Source organism: Lepisosteus platostomus, chromosome 1, assembly GCF_059453375.1.
Source record: "Lepisosteus platostomus isolate fLepPlt1 chromosome 1, fLepPlt1.hap1, whole genome shotgun sequence".
Classification (NCBI taxonomy): Eukaryota; Metazoa; Chordata; class Actinopteri; order Semionotiformes; family Lepisosteidae; genus Lepisosteus; species Lepisosteus platostomus.
In genome coordinates, this window is record NC_142611.1 from 81,217,543 (window position 1) to 81,240,735 (window position 23,193).

General features: G+C 49.2%; 1 protein-coding gene across 6 annotated transcripts in view; it reads left to right on the top strand.

Annotated features, from left to right (window-relative positions):
* exoc6b (exocyst complex component 6B) overlaps positions 1-23,193 on the top strand; it is a 147,678-nt gene that overhangs the window by 18,984 nt on the left and 105,501 nt on the right. For all 6 annotated transcript variants that reach the window (XM_088639116.1, XM_088639152.1, XM_088639107.1 and 3 more), the window contains exon 6: positions 5,552-5,756. In XM_088639116.1, coding sequence (XP_088495242.1) covers positions 5,552-5,756 — 205 coding nt within the window. The remainder of the gene's footprint in view (positions 1-5,551; positions 5,757-23,193) is intronic.

The following is a 23,193-nucleotide window of genomic DNA, read 5'->3' on the forward strand; positions in this document are numbered from 1 at the left end:
GCAGTGTCTCTCTTGGGATTTGAACCCACAACCTTGCAGTTACAGCTACTCTAGGACCCTGAGCAGTGATCCACACTGCTGCCCTTAACTGACCAGGTGAAGCATTTTCTCACTGCTCCCTTAGGGATGAGGCGTGCATCGGCGTGTGTCGGTGACCTCCTTCATGTGCTCTGTCCTTCCTTTTCATCTCCCCTCTTTGTAAGGGCACACTGGTCCTGGAACTTGTTTCCCGTTGCAGAACAAAACTGTTGGTCTTCAAATCCCAGATCCCTTATATGTGGTGCCAAACTAGTAATGGAAGAAGCAGTTGGGGATCTTGTACATTAAGTGAGCTGAGGCGTCATGTGATTTCATCGAGTGAGCTACAGGACTCGACACGACTTCTCGTCGAGAGCGTGTCAAATTTAACGACTGCAGTTGCTGAATCTTGCTGCCTTTTTATGGCCTGGAGGTGTCGTATCATACGACTGGGAATGGCAGGGGGTGACTAATCAAACGATTCCCTCACGACTTTACATCATGGTTCCAACGAGCCGCTCCTCCATTCCCACAGTCCAAAACACCCGCCTTCCCTCTGTCCTTGCGGCCACACTGTACTTCCGGCTGTGACCACCGCAGACACGAGAGCCCACCCCTGCGACTCTCTGCGACTGGCTATGAGAAAATCAAACCCATTTGATATTATCGTAGAGTTGTGGGGGCTGTTAAGAGCGATATGACTGAGTTGCTGGGGGGTGTCACGCTACACCACTGACGGCAACGGGTGCGAGCTGCGACTCTCTACAACTCACTGTGATTTTCTGCCGATTATGGGAATGAAGGCGACTGAAAACCCTAGGCAAAGTCGTGTAGTGTGACGCCGGCTTTACTCGAGATTTTTGTCCCTTTCTCTTCCGGGAGCCCCTAGCTGGTTTGTGCTGCAGTTGATATTTCTCACCACTAGATGGCAGTCACGGTCAGCGGAAGGCTCCTTGTTGGTTTACGTGAGGGCGGACCTGTGCCTTGGATTTTGACGAGTTATTCAATTGCATAACTCGTGTATCTCAAGGGACATTGACCAGGCGAGACCACCTTGTGGATTGATGTCTGCATATATCAGAACCCGAATAAGCTTTTGGATTGCAGAACATGGTTTCAGAATAAACAGTGAAACATGGCCCACAGGACACATGTGGAAACTATGTGGAAGATATGGGGCTCTATTAGCTACTAACTCCCAGATGTGCTAGACGGGCCTGAAGGCCTCTTGTTTGCAAGTGTTCTTATGTTCTAGCCCAACCAGGGCCACAAGCACGATGGCTGCTTGCTCAGTCTGGTCTCTCCGAAGCAGTTCCTCACTCCCCCGATGTGCTGGTGCAGGATATCTGTCAGGGCTTGACCATGCCTGTGGTCACAGAGCCAGGGTCACGCCAGCCCCGCAAGATTTACTTTTCACAGAACATCACAGAGAGGTGGAGGGTATTATTGAGATTAATAATCAGATTTGTTTATAGGAGGTGCCAAATGTAAAATCCAGAAGCTGCCCACCAGGTGATGACTAAAGCTTTATGTCCTGCCAGTACAAAGTGAGGCAGTGAGTGAAGACACAATGCTTGTCAAGCCTGCATGAGGTTTTGCGGGAACCACAGCTGGAAAACTATATGAAGCAAGCTTAGCATCTACTTATAACCTTGTAGACGATATCCATCATATCTTACACAAACAATGGGAAGCTTTACAGTAACTAAATAAAACAGCAGCACTAACAGCCTGTGTAAGCACTAGTTGAAAGTTTCACACCTCAAACCTGTTTTTACTTATTTATAATTGAGTGCATCTGTACCTCTTAACCACAGATATAAGTGCAGTGCTCCTAAATGTAACATTCCTTAAAATTCCTGTTCAAAACCCACAGGGTGATTCTGTCAGACTTATTTCTTCCAGGTGTGACAGATGCACTCTGGGCAAAGGATTAGGGAGCTTTATCATGCGCTGCAAGGCATACGTGAGAAGACAATGCAAGTCAACAGGTCCAAGAAAACAACACTGATGCAATGCAACTGAAAACATCTTCGCTCTCTTGCAGTGTGGGGCATGTGCCCAGGGCAGCCATCTTCAGCTCTGCACAAATGTGAGGAATGATAATGATGGCGCTGATTATTGTTATTATAACAGAAAAGAGCTATTTTTAGTTTTCTGTGCAGTAGTTCCAGTTGTACAAATGTGGCTTGTGTGGTTTTTTTCTGACTGGATTTTTCTGGAGTGGAAAGTTCTGCCTTTGGAAAACTGTTGGAAAAATGGACTAATGGGTAAGATCTGGTTTCTGATGCAACAGCGCGCTTGTTGGTGTGGTGTAGTGAAAGGGTGAGCCGGGTACGACAGATGGGCTTGAACACAAGACCAACAAGCCCCTTGCACTGCACTGCTGAGGTGCTGTCCTGAACTGGACGCAGCATCACTGAGCCGGACCCTGTATTACTGAACTGGACGCAGCATCACTGAGCCGGACCCTGTATTACTGAACTGAACGCAGCATCACCGAGCCGGACCCTGTATTACTGAACTGAACGCAGCATCACCGAGCCGGACCCTGTATTACTGAACTGGACGCAGCATCACCGAGCCGGACTCTGTATTACTGAACTGGACGCAGCATCACCGAGCCGGACTCTGTATTACTGAACTGGACGCAGCATCACCGAGCCGGACTCTGTATTACTGAACTGAACGCAGCATCACCGAGCCGGACCCTGTATTACTGAACTGAACGCAGCATCACCGAACCGGACCCTGTATTACTGAACTGGACGCAGCATCACTGAGCCGGACCCTGTATTACTGAACTGGACGCAGCATCACCGAGCCGGACCCTGTATTACTGAACTGGACGCAGCATCACCGAGCCGGACCCTGTATTACTGAACTGGACGCAGCATCACCGAGCCAGACTCTGTATTACTGAACTGAACGCAGCATCACCGAGCCGGACCCTGTATTACTGAACTGGACGCAGCATCACCGAGCCGGACCCTGTATTACTGAACTGAACGCAGCATCACCGAGCCGGACCCTGTATTACTGAACTGGACGCAGCATCACCGAGCCGGACCCTGTATTACTGAACTGGACGCAGCATCACCGAGCCGGACTCTGTATTACTGAACTGAACGCAGCATCACCGAGCCGGACTCTGTATTACTGAACTGAACGCAGCATCACCGAGCCGGACTCTGTATTACTGAACTGAACGCAGCAGTACTGCGCATTTGATCAGCAGGTGTACAGCACTGCTGGTTCAGGTCACCTGGAGTCTCACAGGCTGTGGAATCCAGCTTTCCCTCAAGGCATGTTTGTATTAATCTCACAAAGCCTTTTATTTGACATATGCTATCTATTTTTCCATGTAGGTTTTCAGCTAAGTGATAAAATGTGACCTCATCTTCTTTTTTCTCCAAATCTCTTTAAATTTATTGAGAAAAACAAACTAATTTTATGGGCAGCAAACCTTTTTCCAAGCCAGCATAGATCATAAAGACAGCAGGTTGTTCAACTACGATGCTCTGACTGTATGGTGGAGGTTTTGCTCTGGATAATGACCAAGACCTTGTGACTGCAGCTCTATCTGGGCTGAGTACGGACGGATATGGACTTCAGTCGTTTCTGAGATAAAGTGAAATACTTGTCTGAGGCATTGGAGAAAACCATGACACTGATTTTAACCTTAATTGAAATATGCTGATCATCAGAAGCAGCTTATCACTTATATGGTCATGAAAATGATAATATGTTTTGTAGCAGCTGTCCTGAGGCAATCTTGTTATGGTGATGAACAACATGGTTTACTGTGAAAGTCAGTCAGTGTGTGTCTCCACTGCTGGCAGCAGTACAAGCTGCACAACTGTGACTCCTGCTTTACCCTGGGCTGCAGATGCTGTCTTGTGGGATTTTGTCCTGATCAGGCTATAGAGCCTGGTCATGAGCCTGTTTGCTGGGCTTTGAGCCCTGGATACCACGTCACTACGTAACCCCAGCTCATCCCACAGACATTCAGTGGGGCTCAAGTCTGGTGAGGAGGTTCTCTGCTGCACAACAGCCCCTTTCTGATCTCGCAAGGAAGCTGTTGACACACGAGCAGCGAAAGGATGTGTCTTGTCCTGCTGGAATGGTGTCACGTCAGGACGAGCCAGCAGGAAGAGCAGTGAGGTCCCAAGACTGATCGTGGTCAGTGCAGTGCTGTCCACCCAGGCTGCTGTCAATCACTTCAAGTGGGTTTAACCAGCAACTAGATGCTCCTGCCCAGATCATCTCACTTGTACCTCCCCATAGACTGGTCTGTTGCACATGGAAATTGTATTGTTCTCCAAATTTGCTCCACACTCACATCCATCAGGCTGACTGACACAAAACCTTGATTCATTACAAAAATTACTGGCCTTTCAGATGTGCCAGAGAGATGGGCAGTGCCCTCTGCAACCACAGCTGTGATGAGCTCTGTCCAGATGTGCCAGAGAGAAGGGCAGCGCCCTCTGCAGCCACAGCTGTGATGATCTCTGTCCAGATGTGCCAGAGAGAAGGGCAGTGCCCTCTGCAGCCACAGCTGTGACAACCTGTCCAGATGTGCCAGAGAGAAGGGCAGTGCCCTCTGCAGCCACAGCTGTGATGAGCTCTGTCCAGATGTGCCAGAGAGATGGGCAGTGCCCTCTGCAGCCACAGCTGGAACGGCCTCTGTGTGTCGTGGTGTCCTACTCTTCCCCTGGCTTCCATCTGCTGCTTCAGTGTGAAAGCTTTCTCGCCAAGATCTTGTCCCGAACTTGACCCTAGAGTCACTTAATCTCGTGGCCCATAAATTGTGATGAATTCAGTATTTATTTGCTTTGCTCTGTTTTTATTCTGTTCTGGCTTGAGCGTCGCAGTCAGGATTGCAAGTGCGAAGGGTCAGCCAAGTGTGGCCCGACATGAGCGTGCCTCTCTGACTCAGGGGCTCCATCGCTCTCCGTTACCGAGCGACCTGACAGCGCGCTCCTGCATCTGCTGGCTCCCTGCCCAGAGCTCGGGTGCTGTCTCGGAGAGTTTAGGCCTTTTAGGGTTTCTAATGTGAGGTTTCTTATTTCTTAATTTCTTAATTTCAAACAAGCTCTCTTAGCCCAAAGTGCATGGGAGGTGATTTCATCAGGTTGAGTAGGAGGAAAGGATGTCAGTGAAACACCGCTTGCAGACATGCTCAGTGCGTTGCTGAATGTCTTCCCCTGTACATTTCTTGGCGATAAAGATTCCTGGAAAGTATGGTTCCTGGTGAGAAAATACTCTTCTATTTGAAAGTGCTTGCTGGTTGAAATGAAAAGCAGCTTGACCCAGGAAGGAAATCTGAAAGGTCAAAAATGCAAAATGAAAGGTACCAGATACATGAGGTGTCACATCCATCTTTCTTTTCATATGTGCTCTCATCATGCAATGTCTGTTCCTGGCTAGGTTTCCTAGCCCTCTGTCATCTGCCCGCTTGTGTCTCCTGTCCTCTGTCTGTCTCTCTCGCTCCTCCCCACTCCGGCAACTGACCTGCCCCTCTGTGCTCCAGGCACTATCCTGCCCTGCGCACCCTGGAGCAGCTGGAGCGCGCCTGCCTGCCGAGGGTCAGTCATTACCGCTTCTGCACCATCATGGCCGAGAACATCCCCCGCCTGCGTGAGCAGATCAGGGACGTGTCCATGTCCGACCTCAAGGACTTCCTGGAAAGCATCCGCAAGCACTCGGACAAGATTGGAGAGACCGCCATGAAACAGGTGCGTGTCTGCCGGCCGGGCAGCCCTTTTCTCTCGCTCACACAGGTGCCCACCGAGGCACAGGGGCGGCCTCACGATCCCAGGGCAGGGGCGTCCTTGGCTCATTCATGTCTTTGCGGTGCGGTTAAGTGAGTAATGTAGAGGAACCGAGAGAGCTGCGCAGTGGATTGGACAGAAGCATCGCCCTGGCCACTCCCTTGTCTTCACACGTCACTGCTCCTCCGCCCCGCGAGAGGAGATCCGGCACATAGATCTGCAGGGAAAGCTACCCAAGTCCTTGCAGCTGCCAGGCAGCGGCATGCTCTTTTCCCCCACTCCTCCTAATAAAATGCCTTCCCTGGATGTGGAGTGAGAGTTGGGAAAGCAGGAAGGGGAATCCTCTGGAGAGCGACGGTGGGGCTGATGGGGGTGGGGGGCAGGCTGATGTGTTTTGTGCCGTTTTCTGGGGAGCCTGGTGTGTCAGTACTGGGAGGTAATTGTGCGATTCCTGCTGTCTCTTCAGGCCAGTTCTGTGCTGTATCCTTTGCTGTCTCCCTGTAGCCAGGCGCTCCCTCTATAGTGTGTCGTAGTCGCCTGACTCATGTTCGAAGGCTGGCGCTGGCATGGGCAGCCCTGCGTTGGCATCACGCCCCTCGGTGCCACTGGTGTGACTCACCAGTGTGGCGCTCGGTCCGCACGCGGTCTGTGCCTCTCCTCCGCGACCCTGCGACCTTTCCTCCGATTGGCAGAGCGCGGCGCCCTGACGTTTGCAGCGGTTCAGCCAGAGTTGAGAGATAATTGCTCGAAGGAGCAGCGGTGGGGATGGTATGTGTTTTTTTTTCCCTGCTTCCCAGCCCCTGGAGGCCCAGCTTTGAATCTGGTCCGGATTTCAAAGCATGTGCTAAACTTCTCCCTGCTGCTGATTAAACCAGCGCGCCCTGGGGAGGAGAGGGGGACTGGCACAAGCCCCAGTGAGGCATCTGCTGAGGGGGCGCTTGTTTATTAAAATGAAAGTGTGACAGGCCAACACATTTCAACCTCCATTATGGCTGCTCTGGGAGGAAATGTCTCAGTGTGATTATAATTCCTTTATCTGATTTCCCAAGGACATTTATTCTCTCCGCTCTGGTGAGAACAGCTCCCAGTTCTTCAGCTTTTTTTCCCCCTGTCCTTTTTCTCATTCATCTTCCTGTTAGCTCTTTGTTGTGTTCTGCTGCATCCACTGAGAAGGTCCAACTGCATCTGCAGGCCGTGACAGAGGTTTAGACAAGCGGGGTTCAGTCTGTGCACTGGAGGGTCATGGGGAGTTTTAGACAAGCGGGGTTCAGTCTGTGCACTGGAGGGTCATGGGGACTTTTAGACAAGCAGTGCTACAGGTCTGTGTAAAGAATTTAGTTGTAGTAGTATTTTGTGGTGATTTGGTTCCCTGAGTTGATACTTCTTCATGGTGTTTATTGGTTTCAAACCCCCTTTCTCCAAATTAGAAAAGGCTCTTCTTCTTGCAATGGAAAGTCACAGTACTGCACAAGTTTGCCAGTTAATGTTCCAAACTATGCGACTGTCCAGATCATGGTTCTTGTTAGGAACTTTCTGAAGAACAGTGACATCACTGTTATTAACCAACAGGTAACCAGTCCGTTATTTAAAAGAAGTAATGCAACTGAGGCCTTAGGTTGAGATGGATATTGTTACTTCTTGGGCAGAACATTGGTGTTTAAGATGGTGTTTAAGTGAGTTAATATTTTTTCATGTTACTGCCTGTCTTTGTGCTAAAAGAATTGTTGAGCAACAATGCTCAGTTGGTTATTGTATAGAATATGCAGCCTTTATTAAATTAAATAACGAAAAGGTGTACCTTGTAAATTTTTCTCTTTAACCCAGATCACCACCTAACCTACTAGGCAACAGTGATATAGCAAAATTTAGTGTGGGCCTGTCTGACCCTACTGAAAGGGAAACAAGGCTGAGATCTCACAGGTGAGCCCCAGTCCTGGCGAGTCGCTAACACTCCACAGGTATTCCAGAGGTGTGGAAAGGCATCCCGGCCTGGTGGACTCATGGCTGGAAGATGTGCAGTGCAGTGTAAGATCCGAGTTTGCGGGGCTGTTTGTTTCAAACACATAAGCAGCAGTCACTTTCTGTGACAGCTTTGCTTCCTTTGCCCAGCTGGAAGCAGGTGCAGCTCCTGACAGATTTCCAGCACGGTCCTATTGGCATTGTGAATTCTGCGTGCCTTTGAAAATCCTCTGAGTTAAGACTCAATCTAATTAAATTGAAATTCTTCATTAGCAGGCAAACACGTGATATCTTGGTGACTTTATGACTTTGACAAGAAGGTTCTGAGAGCATCCTCTCATTTCTCAGAAGCTGGCGAAGTCGCATGCTGGCGCCAACATGCCATCGCATCCTGGAGGAGCCCAGCGCTGGGAATTTGTCAGGTCTCAGGGTGACCTCAGTTTTGGCCTGGCAGACAGGCATGCACGCACCCACAGTGTGGAAACGAGTCCCCTGTTACTCGTGGCCCAGGGTCTGAGCTGCTGTAGGTCGATACCCTGAGCAGGCACCTGGCCTTTCTTTCCTCAGCAGGGGGGACTGAGCCAGGCAGCAGGACATCCTGATAAAACTCAAAAGAGATTTCTGAAAATCTGGGAATGAGTCTCAATCAAATTCACTGCCAGGGGAGTTGAGCTTGGCAGCAGTGTGAAGCAGTGGTCAGGGTTTTGGAATCGGAGCTGGAAGGCTGAGGCTTTGAATCCCAGGTGAGAGTGCTGTTGTAACCCTTGAGCAAGGGTGCCTACCTGAAATGATCCATTAACATGCCCAGCTGTGAAGATGGGTACAAACATCGCTTTTAATAAAAGTGTCAACTGAATACATTGGTAATAGATGAGAACACCGCTTTTAAAAACATTAAGAAGGAAACAGCAATTTTCAATATGTTTTGACAGGTGGTATTCAAAAAGCAGTTAAAATAGAAATTTTTGCTGTCATTTACGGGGGCTTGTTAGTGTTGATACTGGCTCTTTAACTGGTGTGCCTGTGCTTGATGTGATCTTCACTGTGGGCTGGTGGGAGTCCACCGTGTCAGAACAAGCCACCTTGAAGGCCTGGGAGTGCGAGGCCATTGGCTGAGGACAAGCATGTGCAGAGCACGTGTGTGTGGAGACGCAGCTGGCCAGGCCGGCGGGGCTCCAGAGTGGATGTACGAGAGCATTGATGTGGCGGGGAAACACTATCCTGTGGAGAGGGGGGCCGGAGCGTGCGGGGGGGGGGCAGCCTTCTGGGATTAGGAATGGTTGCGGCTGTGGGTTCTCTGTGTTTTCCGGGGCACTGGGAAAAGAAGGTGGGGCGCTTGTAATTGCCGATAAAAGGAAAATGGGGGGTGGGAAATAAAGTGTTGTTTTGGGTCCATCTGTGCATGGTTTTGCCAGAATTGCGGTCTGCAGCTAAGTAAGGCAACGCAGGATTGAACTCAGATGGCACTCATTCTGCTGAAGAGCTTACAGCCCTGCTGAGGTGGCCGAGCCCCTCAAACATGAGCTGTAGGCTGTACACCTCAGGGGACCAGCAGGAGGTGTTCGCAGGTGTGTGTTTGCTCTCTCTGCCCGTGTCCCAGTGATTTCTGTCTGTGATTGCTGCCCCCGTCTCAGCCCCCCTCGGGTCAGTTCAGTTTTATTTTTTGTGAAGCTGCCTTTTACGACGAGCTGTGAAAGAGCACTTTCACAGCTTTTTACACAGACTGTCCAGACTGGCTTGTACAGTGCGATGAGTCATGAGGAAGTTGCCATACCTGGATGTAAAGCAGAGCAGTGTCTCGCCGAGTCGCTGCGCAGCGTCAGGAGTGGAGGAGAGAAGAACAGCCCTGTAAGGAGGAGAGGAAACCTCTGGGGGCCCGAGGCCTGGTGATGCGCCGCCTCTGGGCACGAGCTGTGTGTCGTGAGGTCGTGAGTGCACTTGCGTGAGCTGCGCTGAGACAGGTGGTATGTGTTCTGTGAGGCTCAGAGTGTGAAAGTGAGTGTGCAGTGGGAGTGGGAAATCTCTTATTGTGTTGAATTGGTGGTATCCATCCCTGAAGATTATACTTAAAAATACTTATCAACCTTATCACCAATTTTCCTGTGTTGACTACAGAGTATGTCTTACACAACTTCGAGCTAAGAACTGTGTGAGCCTGTGTTGTCAGCAGTGAAATGAGTAAAAGGTTAATTTCACGTTGAGAAGTAGAAAGAAGAAATGTTTCGGCTGTAGGGCCGATTTTATGTGTGTCTTTATCAGGTAGTGTGAGGTGACTTTACAGGTTTTCCCAGTTAACGGGAGACCATCTTAGCTCATGGCTGCAGCACAGGGCATGAGGTTTGAGGTTTTGAAGTGTTCTGGAGGAGACGCTGGTGTTTGGAGAGGTGCTGAGCTGGGGGCTGTGGGGGACTGTGAGAATGGGTTTGGCGCTGGTCTCCTCGGCCAGAAGACCAGTTTCCTGTCCAAACACCTGCAGCAGGACGCCAGTGGGGCATGAGGACGGGCAGCCGGTGTTGTGAGGGAGTAGGAACAGAACTGCAAGAGCAGACTGCCGGAGGAGAGGTACAAGCAATTCATCCAAGGCTAGATGGTCCCGTGTTGCATGTAAATTTTAGCAACCTGGAACAGATGTCTCATGTTGTGTAGAAGACCGTTTTTGAATCTAGTTAAATCCCCAGAGTGATTTGATTTTTATATTATCAGTCAGCAGCTTGTGCATATCAAACACGCTTTCTTTTGTTGTTCCTGCTTTTTTCTCCCCACTTGAGCTCCTCTAAGTGGGAGATGTGGTTGACACCGGGGCTGTCAGCTGGCTGGTTGATCTTCTGCACCCACGTCACAAGGGAAGCGAGCTGCTTCTGCTCTCTTCTTGCCCACTGAGGACAGGCAGGAGGTGACCCCTGGAGTGAGAGGGTAGGGTCGGAGCAAACCCATTGCCTACCCGCCGGTGATTTACACTGTGTCCTCTCTGTAAGAGCTGGAACTAGTACTTTATTCAAGGTGGGTGTGGGGCGCACAGGAGTAATAGAAAAATCTAAAATGACAATAAAAGGGGTTATTTTTAGAGCTCATAGCGTAAAGGCCAGGAGTAATTAGGCAGTTTGCTTTGCGCTCCTCGTGCACTGAGGCCGGAGTGGAGCTCCTCCATCACCGGTGTGCTTCTGCAGTAGTTGAATGGCACGGGCTCGCTGGCCGGCTGTGGTGTTTGAGCGGACAGCCTTCTCCCTGCAGTGAGGGGCCTCTGGGATGTCCACGCCGTGCTGCCGGGTTATTCGTTGGGGGACAGACCCCCTCCAGTAAGGCGCCTCTGGGATGTCCTCGCCGTGCTGCCGGGTTATTCGGTGGGGGACAGACCCCCTCCAGTAAGGCGCCTCTGGGATGTCCTCGCCGAGCGAGGGGCCCGACCGCCTTGCCCGGAATAACTGGTGCGAGCCGCCACTGCCGCGCACCTCTGTAAAGGTGAAAGGTCAGGAGGCACGGACTCTGGGTGAGCTGTCAGCTGCACCGTTGTCTGTTCTAGGGAAGGGGTGGGGGGGCGGTGGAACTGCAGGAGGATTCTCTCTTGTGCCTGATGGTGCAGGGAGCATGTCTGCAGTGCTGGCCAGCAACGTTTTGAAGCAGAGTCGTACCTGAAGAGTTCAGCAGCGCGGCGACTCAGAGCCCCTCGTCTGTGCAGACGCCCCGCTGCGCGCAGGGAGAGCGAGGATGGCCTTCAGGGTGCGTCCCGGCAGCTCGTGATATAAAAGTGTGAGCAAACCTGCCAGAGGATGAAAAGCAGAAGTTTGGAGTGAATAGGAATTCACGGATAGAAATGAAAGCCAAACAGTTTTGAAGGAAATATTTCGACCCATAGTTCACTAAAACAACCACACGGACTGTTCTTTATGTCATTTAGAATACTTGCAGAACCAATGAAATCCAGTCCGGTCCTGGAAATCCACCTATTTTCTGTAAGTTGGGATTCATGGCTGTGCGGTCAGACTCGGCCTGTGCCGGCTCGGGGCCTCTGTGTGTGAAAGCTCTTTCGCCAGCACCCGCAGGGCTCGGCTTCCAGTTTGTTTTATTCGTCTTGGAATCTGGTTTCCGGGGGCTCTTGCCCGATCTCGTGTGTGATGTAGGACACCATATTGAGGGCTGGCTGAGCTGGCCAGCTCCAGTGAGGCTGGCGTGTCAGCTGAACCCTGTACGCACCGAAGGCTCACTGTGGTGTTCCTCAGATCCCAGCTCTGCATATGGGGAAGCCCACAGGGCTTTTTTCAGCGTGTTGTCTGCCTCAGAGTAAAGATGTGCTGTTACTGAAGTGTTTAACTTTTAACACTGAATTTAAATCCTAACATACCTGCCATGGCAAACCTGTACAGAGCCTGGTGCTGGAAGAAGGCTCTTGACAACAGTAGAGTGTGGGTTTTGTGATCTGTAATTAGTGGGTGAGCCTTAGTGCTGTAGTTTTAATTAATGTGGTGCACACTTTTATAAATAGGTAAATGTCAGACAGCTGAGTGTTTGCCAGCGACTGAAATTTATTGGCCTCCTGTTGCAGTCCATTACAGCTGGAGTCCTTATTTAATGCACCTTAAGGTCAGGATAAGCCTGATGATATTTCCCAGATTGTTGAAGGTTGTCCTTGGCTCAGCTCCCTGTATTTGAAGTGCAGTTTTCCAGTTAGATGCATCACATTTGCCGGGTGACTGCAGAGTTCAGCCACTGCCTCCGGGCTCCTCGGCTCTCCCCACCTGTACGATGGGAAAAACAGCCTCTCGCTCGAAGGCCTGCGTTTCTGTAATTGTGCCCCGGAGCTCAGCTAGGTTACAGCTCTGTAGCGTGACTGTGAAGCGGCTCAGTCCCAGTTGCTAAGTATTCATATGCCACCCATCTGCAGGAAATTTGCATCTGTGGCGAAACCAGCTAACATGCACCATGTGCTGTTTATTGTGCAATCAGGGCTCCGCTGTGGCGCTGTGGACTGCCTGGGCCTTCCCAGGAGGGAGCTATGATGCGATGAGTGCCTGTGAGAGGACAGCAGCTATTGGCAGTGTTCTCAGAGCCTAATCCTAAATGGAGCAGATTCAAGATTAAAGATCATACAGTGGTCATGACAGGTCATGACCCGCCAGGAGGGTTCCAGTGTGTTGTAGCAGCTCTTTACACAAATTTGAGGACATTAGACTCCCCAAGAACAATTACAAGTAAGAGGAGGCAGAACTCTTCCTTAACGCCTGTGTAGTTTCTTGTAGCTATTTAGATCCGGATCTCCATCTGTCCGGTCCTGGGAGGGGCTGGATCAATCAGGAGATACGGTATTGCTTGGAAGCACTTTTGCACACCCTTGTGATTCCTTGCTAAGGAAATAGAGCTCACAGGTTTCTTTTGCGGCTCAGCTTTGTTCAAAGTCTGTTTTGCGTTGTGCTTCTGTGATTTTGTTTCTAGCAAGATTCTTTGCATAAACTACTAAATAAGACTTCAGTTGACTAACTTGACAGTTCGGGGGCAGGAGGTTACCCTCGTGTTGCGGTGCGGGTCTGTAATAAGTATTATGTCCTAGGATCTGTGGAGGAGTAATACATGACACCTCTTTCCCTTCCGAGACAAAGACCAGCATGGTAATGCAGTCCAGTCCTGGCATTGTCAGAATTGGGTCCTGGTCCTGCCCAGAGCGGACCCGGAGCTTGCCAGTTGCTCTTGGCACTTGCACTGCCCATGTGGCGTTGTGGTGCACGTGCTGACGACCTGCCTGTGCTAGACTGTGGATTGCGTGCACTGTCGAGGTTACCACAGGAGGGCACATGGTAATATGAGGCCAGTTCAGCAAGACTGGGCTTTAGCAAACACGTGGCGTGAAGGAGAGGTGCTTTTTGCACAGGGCACACTCATGCAAGCATGTCATATTCCAGATTCCAATTAAAATATGTAAATTACACTTAACACTATAGCTGTCATGCATCCCCTCTGCCTGTTGTGAGCTTTAGAAAAAAACTTGTAGACAGGTTTAAATCATGTGCTCATGCATTGCATGCAGGGCTAGATTGTCTGTCATTCAAAAGTTTGCATGTTTCTCAGACATAAGAACATAAGAAAGCTCAGAAACGAGACGAGCCCATCATGCTCGTTCGGTGAAGGCTCAGAATCATCAAGGCAGTGACACCCAGAGGGAGAGCGGTCGTCCTCTGAGCTGGAGCAACATGTGCCAGGCTAGTGAGACAAGGCTCCTGACTCAGAAGTCGAGAGCCTTCCCAGACTGCAGGACCTTGCACACTGTGTGCTGATTAAACAGAGAACAAGAAATGTTTAAGATTATTTTAACTGCACGGCGGCCTGTGCATTTTTATTCAGACTAAGGAGATGAGCATGAAACATCCAGAACCTGCAGCTTGTAAAATCTGACATGGTTCCACAGCTTGTGCGTCTCAGTATGAGACTTATTTCCATTTCTGTATATGCTTCTGAAGAAGGACAGAGTTAAAGTGACTCTGGATACTCCTATGTTTGTCCCTGCGAAATTGAATTATACTTCTGCAGTTTCAGGGGATTTCCATGGTTTTTTTTAACTCTCCACATGCATCTGCAGGGTAATTTTGCTGTGTGAATGTCTCTCAATTGAACAATCTGGGCTGGTTATAAGCATCCTCTATTCTTTGCGGAGGGGGGGTGTGATTTTGGATTTGATATCAACAGAGGTGTGAAGCACAAAAAGCAGCCGGGTTATGCTGTGGTCTGCTCAGCTGTAGCTTTGTGGTACTTTTTGCTATCGCGGGATATAGTTCTGCTTCTAGCTAGAAAATTCCAATAAATGAAAATCAACAGAATGTCTTTGGAGTTGGTCCAGTGCTTCCATCTAATATCCAGATACTTTCTGTGGTTCCAGATACTCAGTCTGCAGTTTTAACCGGGACTTATATGCTTGTTTCTCAGATACTGTCTTTATATTCAATAATTGCAGACCATTTCCACAGTCTCGGGTATAACGTGTGTCATGTGGAAGTTTGGTTGGCACTTTTCTAGACGCCTCAGTTAATCATTTTGAAATGCAGATAGGCCAGAGACAGCCCCATGGTGACAGTTGTGCTTGAGTCCATTTTTGCACTGGTGCCTTGTTAAGTCTCAACCAGAAGATTTGGCGTGTTTTTGGAGCTGATCCCTTAGTTCTAGATCAGTGGTTCTCAACCTTTTTGGACCACATACCACCCCTGATCAAACCAAAGCATCCAAGTACCACCTACAAGTCATATTCTCATAGGAACCCCAGAAATTCTCAATGACCAAGATGAGCACATGTGCGCGCACACACTCACTTACACATATAAGAAATATTATAATAAACTTTATTTGATATAGCGCCTTTAAAGGTAGCTTCTCAAAGTGCTTTACCGAAAAAAAAAACAGGAACAACAATTAAAAATAAACAATAAAAAAGCACCATTTCAGTGAGAAGGGTGAGCCTGTTTAGTCGAGCAAAGCAGATGTGAATTAATTTCTTGAGCCTTGGTACAATTCACAACTGAGTCTAACAGATATTAAATCGTCAGGCATTGTCTTGACAGCAAAGGTGTCGCGGTGGATGTTGTAATGAGTCCATTCATTTGTGGAGCAACCTCTCTAATTCGTGCAACTACACCGCTGTGTCGGCTTGTCATTGCTCTAGCAGCGTCTGTACAAACTCTTATGCATTTTTTCCAGTCGATGCCATTCTCTTCGATAAATTCATCCAGAAGCTGAAATATGTGCTCTTGTAGTTCTTGTTGGTAGTGGCTTACAGAACAGAAAGTCCTCATGGGACATGCCCTCAAACTCGTACCTAACGTAAAGGAGGAAATTGGCCAAATCACCGGCATCTACAGACTCATCTAATTGCAGTGAAAAGCAGCTGCTCATCTTAACGCGCTCTATCAGCGTACTTTTGACATCATCTGCCATATTAATAATTCTACTGTGTCCTTCAGAGGCGGCAGCAGGTCGAGCAGTTTAGCAGCTTTTTCTCCACACATAATACGTGTCGGCTCTTTTGCCAACGGTAAATAAGGTTCTTCAAAAATAGTGTGGGGTTTACCTGCTTTAGCAATCCGCAAGCTTGCATTTTTCCCCGTTTCTGTTTCAGGAGTCCGTCTCAGAAGTTAAAAAGATTTTTTTTTAACGTGCATGGGAGCGAAACACAGAGACGCTCTGTGTATTTTTCTCAAATTAACCTAGAACAGTTCTTAAATATTTTCTGTTATCTATCACGCTTTCCTGTGCTCACACGATTGCCAGCATTTGTAGCACACATTTCTTTGCGTTCTTGTGCTCATAACATTGGCATTATTCCAAAATCATGCACATTCTCCTACCTCCCTATTTGCAGGAGATAGTTTTTTTTAATTACAATTGGTCACTTGCGTTCGTAGCATGCATTCCTATACAATGGTATAGAATTACATTGTAGCTCTTCTGTCCACTCAAGTATTAGCGCGCGCTGTATCGTAGTACGTAGGCTGCGTATTCGACACATATTAAAATAGAAAATATGAAAACCCATCCCGATTTTTCATTGCACACAACAAAGATCCAGGGTCATATGGCGTACCACCTGGCGGCGCTCTGCGTACCACTTGTGGTACGCGTACCATAGTTTGAGAACCACTGCTCTAGATAACTCCCCTCTTGCCCCTCATTGTGCACGACCCCTCTCTGCCTGGAACACGACCCCCCTCGTCTCCCGGGCCAGCTGCAGATAGTTAGCCACAGATTCACTCAACGTGCTGCTAGGGGTCATCTGTTTCCAGTTTTTTGATCCCGAAACAGTAAATGTTGAGAACATACTTTGTTACATTCAATTTCACTTGTTGTGGATTTTTGGAATCGCTCGCTGGCCACATCTTTCGCTGCGCTTGCTGGGGTTTGGATGGAGAATGCGAGGGTCGCTCAGTACTAGTTTCTTCCCCCCTCTGTCTTCTGTTCCAAACTCCAGACCCTCCGGGCCTGTGTCACTGCGGACTTTCCATTAATGTGAAACATGAGGACTCTTTTCTCTTCCCTCTCAAATTACAAACACGTTTTTTCATTATAAAGTTGTTACCACTCCTGGTAAACAAACAGAATGTCGCAGGAAAAGCCAAGTGTTTGTCACAAGAGCGTTCAACTATTTTTTAATATGAAGCATGGGGGGATTGTGTGTTTGTGGTTTTGAGTGTTCTGTGTGTGTGTATTTCTGAATCTACCATGTAAGCAAGCATTTCTGTGTGTGTCTGAAGATGTAGAGCTTACATCAAAAAGAAAAAGAAGCATCCTTTTTTTTCCTCACTAGAAGGTGATGAAGAGGACATTTCCACTAAAGGAGACATAATAAGCACTTGTGCAGTAATTCTGATTGGGAATGAAGTATGGTTTATCATCACTCAGAATCAAGTTTCAGTTTATCAGCAAAGTAGTGTGCCTCAGAGAATGAACATAAAGTTAAAAGCCAGTTAACAAAAACAGATAGCTGATCTCTTTGCAAACAGAGCTGCGTTTCCTCCTTGTTTCAACAGCACACATGTGCAGGGTATCCTGGCAGTGTCTTTTCCAGTGTCCTGGCTGGGAAACAACACGGGAGTCTAGAACAGAATCTGCATTAATATCTTAGAGTGATTGTTGCCTTTGTGACAGAGCTGCCAGTGATACAAATGAGGAACCATATTTCTGCGGGGGCCTTCTTGTCCTGAAGTACCTGAAAGAAGGTGGCTTTTTCCACAGTATTGCTCAGATTCCTTGATTTTATTCCTCCCCATTATTCTGTTTTGTAAAGAAGCGTGACGTTACCCACACACACCAGCCCCACTTTCTGGTGTAGAAGCAGAGTAACACCCGAAGCGAACCGTTTCTCAGACAGGGCATCGGACCCCAGTGCAGGGCCTCGGGGGGGCAGCCTGTGCGCAGACAGAGTCATTCCCCTTCCATCTAGCCTCCTGACTGCCAGGCAGAGATGCCGCGAGCCGCCGTCCTGTAAGAAGGACAGCAGGGAGCTGGGCCTCGCCAGCCTGACCAGCCTGCGGCGCAAGTGTCTTTCCTGTGAAAGGTTTAGCCTCATAATTGTTCCACCAAGACTCTTGCGCCCAGCTCCCTGCTGCCTCCCTGTGGCCGCAGGCTGGAACAGCTCCGGCTGCTTCCAGCGACTGATGTACACAGGCCCCCCACAGTGACGGATCTTCCGCTGTCAAAAGCTTCTAATTACCGCTGTAGGAATCCGTCTTCCTTTCCTTTCTTTTTTTTAAACGTAAGACAAAAGCTACAGGGCCACCAGCAACATTTCTGGTGGAGGTCCACCAGCCTCAGCTGTAAATCCGCTGTCTTTGCTGCGGCTTCCTCTCTTTGCTGCGCGGCCCTGGCTGCAGTGTGCCTGGACGCGGTGAGATCACACGGATGCGAGGTGAACTGTACAGTACTGCAGTAGGCGCTTCCTCTCCTGAGCCTGAGCCGCCGTTGGTCATGTAGAAGGTCCACCAGGTGCCTCCTGTCCAGTGTTGTAGCTCCTCACGCTACTGAAGTTCATCCGTGAGCTGGGCTGGAAACTGCACTGCCTCCTGTTGGCATGAGTTCGAAAACAGCGGGGCCACACTGTAAACTCCACCGTGCCGAGCAAGTGTGGGACTGTCAAGAGCTGAGACCTGGGCCATTCCTGACAAGTTTAAGAATGTTTGTTATACATTCAAGACATTTTTACTTCTAAAACAATTAACACACTGTAATACAGAGCCTCTTATTTAAAAAGAAAGGAGAGCTAACTGCTATATTTAAATGCACTAGTCAGCTTGCTAAACCAGCCTTTGGATACCCAGTTCTTTCGCTGTGTTTAGCTGGTAGCTGATTTTTTCATGGTTTGCTGTTTGTTTGCTGGTGCCAGTCTCTTCAAAAACTCTGTAACAGCTTAGCTCTTCAGTTATTCAATTTACAGTCAGTGGAGTGATCCTTTTCGATCCTTTCGAGCTCTCTGCGTCCTTTGGAAGATCATGGCAAGTCTGTATCATTCCTGTTTAATACATAACTCCAGTGACCAGTAGGTGGCAGCAAAACGAAGACCAGGCATATGGAGCTTGTACAGTGGACAGTGAACAGTTTCTGCCCAGGCTTCTCCAAACAGCAGGATTTTTCCAAGAAGTTGCATGGAAGCTGACTCATGGCAGAAGGTTGGAGGCACGTGTTTATTTTGCCTGGAGTAGCGGGCTGACTGTGATCTTGCTGCTGGCGGCAGGGGGAGCGCAGCTGAAACCAGCACCTGTAGTTTCTCCCAGCCGCTGACGGCGCGAGGACAGCCGGCTGCTCGGGGCTCGGGGGTCGGGGGTCGGGGGTCGGGAGGCTGTGACAGCAGGGCCGCGGGCGCGTGCGTGTACCGCGCAGGTGCTGGAGCTGAACTACTGGGAGGCGGAGGTGGGAGGTGGGAGCGAACGTGGCACTGACAGAATATTCAGAGAGCTAAAGTTCGTGTGCATTGGTGGAGGAAACGGCTTCTTTCCTCAGCTGCCTTCAGCGTGAGCTCAACACACCCAGAGCCCCCCGGCCCTGGTCTCAGGACCCCCTTGCGTAAGCTCCTGCACAGGGGATGGAGAGACGAGTCTCTCCGAGAGCAAAGCCCTGCTTAGTGCAAACTGGAGCAACGACCACACAGACACAGACGCCACAACCGTAAAAACAGCAGCTTTGAACCTCAGTCTCAGTCTTGATTGACTTACTGCTGGGCTTACAATGCCTGGACGCCAAATTAATTACCTTCCAGAACACCTGTTTAGAGAAAATTTAAACGCTGTTAATACAAAAAAACAGAGCTCTGACTGAGCAGTTTACTTGCTGTAGGGTAGGGGAGCCCTACTTCTGTGTGGAAGGATTAATAGGTCTCTTTCAGTGTTCTGCTTGTTGAGAACTAATTAGGTAATTAAATTCAATGAGGTAGTTAAAGGCTCAGCCGAAAGGAAACCCAGAAAACTTCTGGCCCCTTAGGTCTGAAGTGTAATTTGTTTCCCTTTGTTACATGTGTCGTCAGGTCCATGTTTGTGTCGCATTCACTGTTATCTTTTGGGTTAAACGAGAGTCGCAGCCCTGGGCATTGTCCTGAACAGCCGGTGAAAAGGCTGGGTGAGTTTGGAAAACTGAGCCAACAGCGCTCAGAGCCAACTGCACCCATTTCCACCTCCCCACTACACTGACGTCGGGCTCAGGCCAACTCTGCTTTAATCCAGTAGATGTGTTGATTGTGATCTTGTGAACAGTTTTATTAATGATGGAAAGACAGATAAAGGTTCCAGCTACACCAGTAGGGTTTAATACAAGGCCAGGTGGCAAATGAGAAAACAGAGGTGAAAAGGTCTCACCTGAGATATAAGCGCAGTACCCGTGTGCTCCTGCAGGGGTCAGGCAAGGCCCAGCAGTCAGCTGGGAGTGCTCTGGCAGAGCGTGGAGGCCTTACCGCCTGGGGTACAGGAGGGAATGGCAGCTTGTTTTGATTTTCCTGGCTCTCTGGCCCAGTGCGCAGAGATGATTTGCTGAGGGGACCCAGGAGACGGGGAGAGGATTGGATTAGCTGGATTAACCAGCCCCGAGGCTGCCAGGGTGGCCACAGTGTGGTCAGCCTTCTTGGCTGGCTGTCCCCAAGCGCACCGCGGAGGGAGGCGAGCTCCCAGCGCACCCCCGCTCGTCAGGTGACACTCCCGGGAACGGGACCAGCCGCCGCAGGACGTGATCATGAGCACGGTACCTTCCTGACTGAAGACGCTCATCCAGCTGCTTCCCGGAAGGTGGCAGCTTGTGTAGTTTGTGTGTGAGTGAGGGGCCTCCTGTTTACACTTCTGAGCACTGCTGTGTGCTGCCCTTTGTCCTCTAATCCTTGTTTTAATGGCTGAGCTGCTTCTCGAAGCAGTGCCCTGTTTGCAGTGTGTGGTGAATTGTATTTTCGCAGCATAAGATCAGTTGTAAATGAGAGGAGGACTTTAGGCCCAGTCAGCTCATGTGTGTTTTCCAGGGACTCCAAGGATCTCATCCAGCTGTTTCATGAAAGAAGCCGTAATATCTTCTTCAATAACGTGGCTGGAGCTTGTTCCCTACTCCCCCAACCCTTTTGGGCAAATAAGTGCCCCATTTTCATTTTTAGATGTGCTTCCCCTTAGTTTCCACCCGTGTCTGCTGGTCCGTGTTCCACTGCTGGTTCTGAAGATGTCCACTGGGTCGCCTAGGCTAGTCCCCTTGAGGATTATGAGTGCTTTCCCCTCTGTTTCAGACTAAAAAGGTTTAATTCTTTTAGGCTGTCAGTAGCGGACTTTCATTTGAGCCTGGAAAATGTGTGTGTTCAAATCTGGGACTGATTCCAGAACACCAATAACTTCGGTAACCTAAGGTCTACACAATAGTCTAAATGAGGTCTAAATAGTCCACTGTTCTATTTTAACATCTCTGATACCATATTATAGCATCTTTGTCTTTCTGATACCAAACAGAATGCTGAGATTGAACAGTCTAGACTTTTTACTGTCTCACAAACGTGGGGAGAGCATACAAACTCCAGCCAGATAGTCTCCCAGGAATTGAACCCAGGGCCTCAGCGCTGCAAGACAGCAATGCTCACCACTGCGCTACCGTGCCGCCCGTTTAACGCTCGTAATGAGAGAAAAGTTTTGCAATTGAAGAATGGCTTGAGCAGCACAGAAGAATTATCCCTGGAGTATTCCTGAGGAAGTATCAGTGAGCACTCAATCATAGTCTCCTTACCCTTTAAATTATTAGCACATTGGCTCTCTCCCTGCTTCTAAAATGGATTATTGCATAACAGTAATTAACGAAGAAGAAAAAGTGGAATTTCTTCCGTTCTCTGAGATTCCCAGGTTCCAGGGGGACAGAGTGTTAGCGCTCTGACAGCTGAATACTTTGGCTTCTTGTGGCTCCATTTGGAAAGTAGCAGGCATGTTTCACTGCAAACCCAGAATAAACATCTTCAAGTGAATAACTTGTAGGAAAGAAGCTTTTTTTTTTCAGGAAGGAGAAAAAACATTGAAGTATTTTTTATATATATATAATTCCCACATTGTTCCCAAGATTCCTAGTGTATTTCCAGATTTGGCCCAAGCTGATTAATTGAAGCCATATTGCTGTGCCTGTGATCCGGGGGAAGATTGATTGCCGATATCCAGTTACACATGCACCGTACAGAGAGGGGATGGGCAGAGCTGATGACAGACTGGGGGTGGGGGGTTCAGGTTGTCAGACAAGGTTACCTGCGGAGCTGAATGCACATGAGACTGGGCGTCGTTTTCTTTAACTCTCAAAGAGCTCAGACAGGGGCTGCACCTCCAGAGTTCTCCAAGTACTGTATGGTTGGCCTGGCTTGCACAAAGCCAGAACTGAGAGCAGTTTCCACTGGGGCCCTTGCTAGCAGGAAACGTCTGAGAGCAGAGTGGCTTCTGGAGTGTTGAACAGACCAGTTGGCCACAGACCAGTTCACTGCACACAGCGAGCATGGCCTGATCTGTACAGCCTTTCTGTCCACACTGGGGCTGTAGATTGAGGTAGATGCGTGGCTGCTGTTTCGGCCAGCTCCTTTGATTCTCATTAGGAATCCGAAATGCTCATGGCACCAGAGGAGTCACACCTAGCAGTGATGTGGAGCTCCAGGCGGTGGGTCTCATCCTGGTCCCCCAGTCTGACTTGTTAAAGGAAGCAACTTACATGTGTGAACAGAAGCCCATGCTATATCGAGGGGGCCAGTGGCACAGAGAGGGATTGTCTGTGCAGGCCCAGCTCGTTCAAGATCACAATGGCCAGGCAAGAGCGACCCATTGAATTCAAGCCTCTGTTCTGCCGTCCTGGCCCAAATGGAAACACCTACTCTGGCAGCAAGGGGATGGCAACGCTGCCCCCTGCTGGTCATTCCGAGGCTCTTGAACTCACGTGCGCTTTGAATGTGGGAGAAAACTGCATTGTTTCTGACTGAGGCGGTGCTTCTTTTATTGGTTAAACTTAAATACAAAAGTGTCTTTAGCGCTCAGCAAACTGCGGAAGACAAGGACAGCTGTGAGTAATTTCAGCCGGAGGTAAGCTTTTAAATCTGAGGTGAAAATTGTGCTTCTCGCAGTTTTGCATATTTTCTTAGCGCCTTGTGTGTTTTCTGAGAGGAGGGACAGAAAAGGGGCCGAGGTGAGAGAGCTCGGTCAGGGCTTCTCTCTACCTCAGGAGCTTCGTCGTGTTCGATATCCTCCAACCTTTCACTCAGAAGCAGTACGAGCGCTTGTGTAGCTGGTGTTTTGTGATTCATGGCCTCCGTTTATCATTAATTGGCCGTGGGATATAGTTGGCAGATTTTGTTTTTGCTAAAGAGACCATTCTGGAGCTGTGGGACTTGCCGCACTCGTTTCCTCATTACTGCCTGACTTCTGCACGGCCAAGCCTGCGTTCTGGGCACACTGTGCGGTGCGATCAGCCTGATCGGGCTAATTACAGCCGGACACACTGA